The 9,038-nt window shown below is 37.5% G+C and overlaps 3 protein-coding genes and 1 non-coding gene across 4 annotated transcripts in view; 1 reads left to right on the forward strand and 3 right to left on the reverse strand.

Moving 5' to 3' along the window:
• CBG21836 overlaps positions 1–832 on the forward strand; it is a gene marked incomplete at both ends in the record, with an annotated part of 3,314 nt that extends 2,482 nt beyond the window's left edge. Inside the window, 4 exons of the mRNA XM_045236723.1 lie at positions 215–377; positions 427–459; positions 505–618; positions 662–832. Coding sequence (XP_045097403.1) covers positions 215–377; positions 427–459; positions 505–618; positions 662–832 — 481 coding nt within the window. The remainder of the gene's footprint in view (positions 1–214; positions 378–426; positions 460–504; positions 619–661) is intronic.
• A 94-nt stretch (positions 833–926) lies between these two features.
• Positions 927–4,112, reverse strand: CBG21837 (the record flags this gene model as incomplete). Its single annotated transcript, XM_045236724.1, has 5 exons — positions 927–1,025; positions 1,706–1,916; positions 2,424–2,728; positions 2,771–3,132; positions 3,914–4,112. 5 exons carry the CDS (start codon positions 4,110–4,112, stop codon positions 927–929), a joined length of 1,176 nt encoding a protein of 391 aa, XP_045097404.1.
• A 2,276-nt stretch (positions 4,113–6,388) lies between these two features.
• Positions 6,389–6,460, reverse strand: CBG28804. Its single transcript has one exon. It is a non-coding gene (tRNA).
• A 259-nt stretch (positions 6,461–6,719) lies between these two features.
• Cbr-srbc-19 lies at positions 6,720–7,884 on the reverse strand (the record flags this gene model as incomplete). The annotated part of the gene is made up of 6 exons (XM_002635597.2): positions 6,720–6,884; positions 6,929–7,033; positions 7,087–7,185; positions 7,231–7,437; positions 7,487–7,706; positions 7,760–7,884. 6 exons carry the CDS (start codon positions 7,882–7,884, stop codon positions 6,720–6,722), a joined length of 921 nt encoding a protein of 306 aa, XP_002635643.2.
• Between the last annotated feature and the right edge of the window lie 1,154 nt (positions 7,885–9,038).

Below are 9,038 nucleotides of genomic sequence, written 5' to 3' on the forward strand. Positions count from 1 at the left end.
TGCCGTGGCCTAGGTTTCTCACTGAAAATCCTCGTCCCCTGGCGGCACCTTTTTTTGAATTTTCTTCCTTTTCCACGGCGTTTTTCGGGGATTTCGGATTTTCTTTGAATTTTTTCGCAATAATATTTGAAAAATAGATAAGTTTTAACACATTTTAATGCAAAAAATTTTTTGGTCGGAGTCCCCCTTTAAAAGGCCATGAATAATATTTCAGAATTCTTCTCTCCAACAAAGTCTGTAGGAAACTTAATGGAATCAAACTCCAACTAGATTGCGTCATTGGCCTAGTCCCTAAAGCCATCAAGCTGGAAATATTCCAAAATTTGTTGGGAGCTCTTGGTGATCTTCAAGACACGTTGGCTGGAATTTTGAAAAATGTAGGTCTCCGAATAGTTTTATTTACAAACTAAGTTTTCTAATTTGCAGTTCAAACAAGAAAACAATGAATCAGTGCTTGTTGTAAGTTAGGAACTTTTCCATCAGTTGAAAACAATACAATTTCAGGAAGGGATGATAAAATGGGCAGCAAACACAGGAACGGTTATTTCTTTTCTCACAGAGACAATCCTTAATTTACCTGGATATAGAATTGAGGAAGAGCAATTGGGTCCGATCGATGTGAGTTCGGCTTTTCTATACAATATGAAGCTCATACTTTCAGGGTCTTCTGAATCGCTCCATTGACGTCTACTCTCCAAAATTATTCTTCAATTTTGCACGAGTCATAGGAAAAACAGAAGAGACAATCGACTATAAGGAGGAAATTGAAGACCACCACCGTCATCTGGGAATCTTGATTGACGAGATTAGGAGTATGACCGAGTATAAATGACGCTCTTTGGACGGAGCTGACTAAAGATCATTTCGACGAATTCCCAATTTATTCAAAAACAATAAATATGTACAATTTATGCAAAACCAATAATCTATCTTCTCTTTTTCAAAATTCCAGAGAATATTCTTGGCTCGACCATAGTTGCACACTTCTTCTCCAATGACGGTAGCCCTTGCTTGGATGGGGATAACTGAAAATTTTAATTTTCGAATTCACCATCCCATTCTAATTATTTACCTCATATCGATTCAAAAAGTTGGCAATAAAAAGGAATAGTTCCATTCTAGCGAGTCCTTCTCCCAGACATTGTCGTTTTCCAACCGAGAATGGAACAAGTTGTTCTACCTTTTTCAATTTTCCATTCTTATCTATAAATCTCTCTGGCTTGAAAGATTCATGATGTGGGAATGTTTTCTCGTCATTCATAATAGTGCTAATTTGAGCGACAACTCCAGTTCCTCTAGGGATATGATACCCATTGATTACGGTATCCTTGGTGGTCTCATGTTGAAGGTTTAATGGGACAAGATTCGTGCATCTTTGAGTTTCCTGAAAAACAAATCTGATTAAAGGTGGAGGGACAGGAGATTTTTCGTAGTTTTTTTGTAGCTAGAGTATGCATTCTACCGTAACGGTGTACAACGCTTAATGTCACTCTGCGTACAGCTGTCGTCCTCGCCTTTATGTATGCAATCGGGCGGGCGCTTTCTCTTTGCCCGCGTGGCTCAGTCGGTAGCGGCGCCGCACCCTCAATCACCGCCCTCACAAGTTTAACTCCTCGAGAGGCATCTTTGAACGGAATTTCAAGAACATTATTTTTTTCATGTCCCCCCCACCTTTAAGCATACTGTAACTTGGACCAAAACTTACATTAATAAAAGCGTTCATATACGGTAAGTCATTCTTATCAGCGGTGGTGATAAGTCTATCGCTTGCTACGACTCTATCCAGCTCCTCATGGATCTTCATTTGCGCCTTTGGATAGTGCAAAATGTAACTCAATGCCCATGTAGTGGTGTTTGTAGTAGTGCCAAGACCAGCGAACCACAAATCCATCAGCATGTTCTCTAGTTGGATATTGCTGAAAAAGTGTTTCTTTTTGAGAGTGCTCAGAATTAAAGAGGAATTATCAGGAGCATTAGGGGTCATTAACTTTGACCCAGTTTATCTTGATTCCTGTTAGAGGCCCAGAAAAGTGACCAACTGATGAAATATTTATGAGATTGTTATAAACATTTTATCAGTTGAAACGCTTTTGATATCTTTCACAGCAACCGAGATAATTAAGCTCAAACGCGAATTTCAGGGGGACGTTTGAAGACTCTAATTAACTGGCTCAAAACAGTCAAGATATCTCATTGCCTGTAAGAGATATCAAAACATGGTCAACAGGCAAAAAATTTATCATAATATTAGCAACATTTTATCAGTTGACACCTTCTGATATCTTTCACAGCAACCGAGATAGAGACCTATTAGAGTGAATGCGGGTGAGCTACGCGGTTGCCAGCTCGGCTAGATACCGATGTCGTAAATGAAGAAGGGCGATATTTGAAACCCTCACTATCAGATTCATAGTCAGACTCACCTGAACGTCTCTTCGTCTCCTTCATTTTGTCTCTTCCTTTGCTCCTTCAGATATGTCTCTACATAATCCGAATTTTCAGATTCTAGATCTTCGAAATCTATCTGCTGTCTGTGCTTCTCTACTTGCCCCCGGAAAAATGCAAAAGCAGAGTCCCGAAAATCTTTGAAAGGAGCTTCGTACAACGATTCGGGCATTATTTTTGCCAGGATCGGAATGTTCATGGCCAAGAACATGTGAAGCTTTCCGAACAGTTCTGGAGGAGCATCGATGATTTGTTTGAGCTCTTGGAACTCGTCTTGTTTGGTCTAAAGAAAATAGATTTTGATACCCTGGGATGTTTGGAGTACCTCATCAAAGCGATACCCAAATAAAAGTTGATTGATGACATTCGCAATAGCGTTATCAAAAGTTGGTGGAATTTCCGTTTCTTTCCCTTCAGTAGCGTCAAATTTGGCAAAGACATCTTGAACTTCAAGTAGGATTTTTTCTTGCATCAGGTTCTTTCCCAACCCGAAATCTCTTAAACTAGTTAGCGCGAACCTACGATGGTCCCTCCATTTGACACCATTCGAGTCAATGACTCCATGATCTCCACCACGGAATAGGTCGAGTGCTGGGAGTCGAACTTTGTTGGTGTAGGTGTCGGCGTCTCGAATGAACGTTTCTTTCACTTTGTCGTATGTGTTGATCATGATATGGGGTTTGCTTCCTGCAAAATTTACTAATAACAATCACCAAATTATCTGTGTGTGTCAGGCCTGTGCGGCAACAAATTGCCGATTGCCGAATTTTTGTTGCCGATTTGCCGTTGCCGAAATCGGCAACGAAGAAAAAGTTGCCGAATTGCCGTTGCCGATTTCGGCAAAAAAAATTTCGGCAATATCGGCTACTGGAATTTTTTTGAATTTAGAGATTTTCACAATTTTTTAGTCAAAAAAATGATTTCGAAGTTCGAAAAATCAAATTTTGAATATACCATCATCCCTCAGAGTGAATTTTAGAGGAAATGTGTCCCAATAATCATCAAAAATACTTGCATCGGATCTAAAAATGGGCTTCAAATTTGTGAGCATAGGAGAAAAATAGATATCATGAGTCACAACTCATCAAAAAAAATTATCCAATCTGTCTCAAATCTCTAGGGAACGTGTGTCGTGAGTTGCCTAACAAGTTGAGCGCACTATTTTCAAAACTCACAATCGGAACAAATATTTTCAACCATTGGAATACCCTCTATTGCTAAAGAGAAATAGTTTGTATAAAAAATGTTGTCTTGAGTTGCCAATTTTTGTAATTACTTTTTTAAGGAACTTATGAAACACATTTTCCGTAGTTCTGAGCCTGATAGAAGCATTTTCAGGTGAGTTACGTATCCATTTTACTAAAAAAAGACGCAAAAATTTTGTTGCCGAAAATTGCCGAAAGTTGCCGAAATTGCCGAAATTTTTTTTCGGCAATTGCCGAGTATTGTGTGTTTTCGTTACACTTACCAATCCAAAATGTATACACATCTCCATACTTCTTGGTCCATCCTTCAAATGCAGCGTATCCAGGTGGTGGGCTATTAATAGACAATAAATTCCCAAAAACTGGCAATGGACATGGACCAGGTGGTAGATTCCGACGCTTCCAATACAATTCATAGCCCAAATAGACAGCGAACACTGTGAAGAACAAAATCACAAACATTGTAGACTGAAAATATAGAAAACACGAGGATGTTTGTGTTTTATATAATGAGGAGAATTGTATTCCATGGTTTCTGACACGAGAATGAGACACAGACCACAGTCTTTTTCAGATCAGTAGATAACAGTAGAAGGAAGTTAGAGAGTATGGGGTAATTGAGACGCAGAGTGAGAGGCTGTGTTTCGTAGTTTCTGCCTCTTAAAGTGTTTTGATGGTGATGAGATGGAGTATTAGTTCGAATTATCGACGATCTTTGTTTTAAGAAAACTCTGCTTGGAAATGTGACTCTGATGTATGGCGAACAGTTCTGATAAGTGATTCTTGAAAGTTGATTGTGTGATACCTGAAGTTTGACCCAACTTAACTCGGTTACTGTCATAGATATGAAAAAGTTGTCAACTGATAAATCGTTTCTCATAAAATCACCAACACTTTATCAGTTGACTATTTTTTGATATCTTAAACAGGAACCGAGATAAATTGGCTCAAAAATACTGTAGTTCCTTTATGCGTTTCTAAATGCGCCTTTAAACAGTAACCTAGCTTTCAACGTTCATTGATTGCGGACAAGAGTGATAACACAATAATAAGAGTTTGGAGTATTTATTTTCAGATATTCGAAGATTTTATTACGAAAAATATATTATCAATATTATCTTCTTCGCTTCAAAACGGCTGAAAACAGTCTAGTCTCAATTCTGGAGATACTGCTCTTGTCCATAGATGGAAGTCCATTTTTCGAAGGTGAAATCTTAAAGTTATTCTTTTTTTCTTTACAAAAACTTTTGATTACGGTACCTGATACCTATTGAAAAAATTGGAGATGAATAGAAATAGCTCCATTCTGGCAAGTCCTTCTCCTAGACATTGCCGTTTTCCAATCGAGAATGGAATCAGCTCTTCGACCTTTTTGAGTTTTCCATTTTCATCTAGGAATCGCTCCGGCTTGAATTTTGTGTGCTCTGGGAACACCTATTCGTCATTCATGACAGTACTAATTAGTGCAACGACTCCGGTTCCTTTAGGGATACTGTAACAATTGATAACGGTGTCACGAGTGGTCGCGTGTGGAACGTTCAATGGGACTAGATTGGTGAATCGCTGTGATTCCTGGAAAAAAGTTTAGGAATTTTTTAGCTTGTAAAAAGAGCTCACATTGATATATGCATTCAAATACGGCAAGTCATTCTTATCAGCAGTTGTTATCAGTCGATCACTTCCAATGATTCTATCCAATTCCTGATGAATCTTATCCTGAACTTCTAAATTCTGAAGAACAAAACTGATTGCCCAGGTGGTAGTGTTTGTTGTAGTTGCAAGTCCGCCAAACCATAGATCTATGCACATATTTACCAATTGGATATCCCTAAAAAATTAGAAATTAGGTACCGCGAAACCTGTAATAAAAGGGCCCCTCACTTTGACCCAGTTTATCTCGGTTCCCGTAAAAGATATCAAAAAGTAGCTAACGGAAAAAATATTTTTAACGTTGTGATAAACATTTTGTCAGTTGACCACTTCTCGATATCTTTTACAGAAAATGAGATAGATGGGGTCAAAGTTGACGGCTTGCGAAGGAAGTTACGGTAGACGTATATATTTGCTCTAATTGAAGATCACCCCTGTTTGAGCTCAATTATTTCGGTTTATATGAAAGGTATCGAAAATCTGCAAATCAATAAAATATTGGTGATATTATGATAAATGATTTATCACGGTTTTTGTTTTAAATAAACTCTGCTTGGAAATATGACTCTGATGTATGGCGAACAGTTCTGATAAGTGTTTCTTGAAAGTTGATTTTTTGATACATTAAGTTTGACCCAACTTAACTCGGTTACTGTCATAGATATGAAAAAGTTATCGATTGATAAACTGTTCATCATAACTTTTGATGAGTTAACTACACACGAATCTGTCTTATTTATACTTGAGTGGAGATAGAATTACTTTAAGGTTTCCCTGATCATCCTACACACTATTTCATTGGGTTGGAGGAAGTCAACAGGGAGGGAGAATGAATAGTGAAGAGACGCAGACGCGGTCAACACATCGTTGTGCAATATTACCACAGTGTTAGATCAAGAATCACATTTTCCCTAAAGAAACACTTTGTTTTCTGACTTTTTAAATTCCCTCCTTTTTTCAAAATTGAAAAACATTGATATTTGTTTACCTACTACCTACTTCCTACATATAAATGGGTACTAATGCAAAAAAAGGCATTTTCTAAAATAACTTTTTTCAAAATAAAATAAAAAAAAGAAAAAGATCGGTGCCTCATGCTGGAATCGAACCAGCGACCTTCTGTTTACTAGACAGACGCTCTGCCACTGAGCCAATGAGGCGACAAAGAAGTGGGCTTCGCATGACGTATGAAAATGCGAGAGAAAGGAGGAGACGAGAGAAGTGAAGGGAAAGAGATGTGGAGGGAGAGCTGATAAGCGAAAATAGCCTACGAAAAACCAAAATTGAATATTTATTGTTTCCAGAAGACCAATTTTTTAAATTTTCTTTCAGTATTTCTCCTTGTCATTTAACTGTTATTAGCTACAGTAACCGTTTTGTTGATATGGCTAGTTTATTCTTCAAAAAAAAACACATTTATCAGTTAACCCGAACTTCGGTGATCTTCCTTTTCGAATTCCGACCCATTGTTCGACTATTTTCTACAGTACTAGATTTTTTTCCTTTTTGCATTTTCCGATAAACCAGGAATGCTTCAACAGCACATCCGAGTAGTTTTGCAACTGTTCCATACGGTCCAATGTTCTTCAAAACGAAAAATTATGGTTTAGGAAAAATGCAGGTAGTACCTGGAAACTGAAAAATTGAGTTGTTGAGAATTGATTTGCAATGAAACTGGGCATAAAATCAAACATAAACACCATGGCTGAATCAATAAGTGCAAGACGATTAGCCTGAATATTTTCAGATTCTTCATTAACAAAAAAAAAAGAACAACTGAGCTCACTCTTGAAAGTTCGACTTTTCCAGTTTTCATTACATTGTTAATGATAAATAACTTAATACACAATAGCAAAGAAAATACAAAGTTCAATGCGAAAATTGTCTGAAAAACATAGAATCATTATTGCCAACTTTCAAGAGAGCTTACAGATTTATGAGTGGTCCAATAGTACAAAAAACAAGAGTTTATAGCGCAACCAAAGGTAGCGCAGTTTTTGGGAACATTCAGATGAAAGTTGCAAAACTCGTATAGAACCACGTCTTCCGTCAAACCGAAAATCACTGCTAGAATAAGAATGATGACGGTTGGACAGCGGTGGCGATAGTTGTGAAAGAATATTGGGGCATAGGCGGCCTTAAAGGCAGCAAATACGCTCTATTGATAAGTCTAAAAACCTGCTCACCACCATTCTCTCAATTGCCACTGACAGTGTCACTATAGACCGACATGCTCCAACATTTGACGCTGGTAACGATAGATAGAATATGAAATTTTGATATTCAGAAAGTTCACTGGAAAAATATGAATACAGTACTGCGAATAGTAGAGAAGCAGCAACCAGTGCTCCTAATATCACATCCAAAGTGAATCGGTAGTAGAATAGAGCCATGTCATTTTTCTTTCTGAAAGGAAAATGTGAATGTCCAAAATGTCTAAAATTAATTTCCAGACTCACTTCATATAAGTTTTTAATAGTATAACATTCGTGAAACATGTGACAAGAGAGGATATAATTCCCACTACCGAAATCGCCACCGCCGATGTATTCATTCTAATCTGCTCATCGGTTTGTTGGTCCATTTCTGAAAATTATGAAATATATAATTGGATTTCATAGAAAATCAGAAGAATCGAGATTTCAATTAGACCAGCGCTTCAACGCGGAACTTTATTCAACTTCGTCTCGCGTCGATTTTCAATGCAAAGTACAGCCTAGAAGTCAACTGAAAATTATCTTTCGACCTAATTTTCTCGAAGCTCACTGCCGTTTCGCAAAAACAGAAAACATAGTCCGAATCAAAATTTTATGGGCTTTCTAATGATATAGGTCATGAATTGTAACTCGGAATCATGCTCAGTTAACTCCCTAGTCAGTTCTGACTAGCTTGTATGGACTACGAAGACTCTAGAATCAACTCTAGATGCATTCAATGGATTTTGAATTAATTTCGAGACGTGATCGATCGCTCAAAGGATAATTTCCAGTAATAAAAGGTCTATATGTTCAGAGCTCAAAGGTGAGAAATTCATTTTAAAAATCAAGATATGATGCGGGCCTGATGGGTCGCTTTCCGGTTAGCGGGTAGGTTGCGTGGACCAATCAGTCCGTTTTATAGTAAATACGCTAGGGCAACTTGGTCGCCTTTTCCTAGAAAAACTTTATTCAAAATTTTGCGGTCGACCGTGTCACAGCGTCCAAGCACAAAAATTGATGAGCTCAAAGATGCTCTGGTCAAAGTCAGAACAACAATTTTTGGAAAAGATGTTACAATTCAACAATTTTTGATTTTTGAGAGGTTCAAGAGATCAAATTTTCAAAATTAAAATGTTTCCTACCTGTCTGATCGCATCATTTTTCAACACCACAACTGGAACACTCACCATCCAAAGAAAACTTCCGTTATATAGATTTTTGAGACCCTGGAAATCTAGTTAACATATTTTTCAGCGATTTTCCGGAACACAAAGGAAATGATAGCAGGATAAAATGAAATTTACGTTAGATTTAAGTCTGGGGGAAAGAGATAAAACAAAGGGTGTGTTTTGAACACTAACGAAAAATAAAGATAGTTATTCTCGAAACTTTAAAAAAAAAGAAGAGTGACTTGTCAGTGGAGAGGGAAAAACTTGGGCAAAAAAAGTGTCCACTTAATTAGCAATTGACGAGACCAGGGACGTTTTTTTTCATTGTGTTATCTTTTTTCAGGAGATGATCGATCACATTTGGGATTCTG

This window comes from Caenorhabditis briggsae (genome assembly GCF_000004555.2).
Source record: "Caenorhabditis briggsae complete genome, chrV, whole genome shotgun sequence".
Lineage (NCBI taxonomy): Eukaryota > Metazoa > Nematoda > Chromadorea > Rhabditida > Rhabditidae > Caenorhabditis > Caenorhabditis briggsae.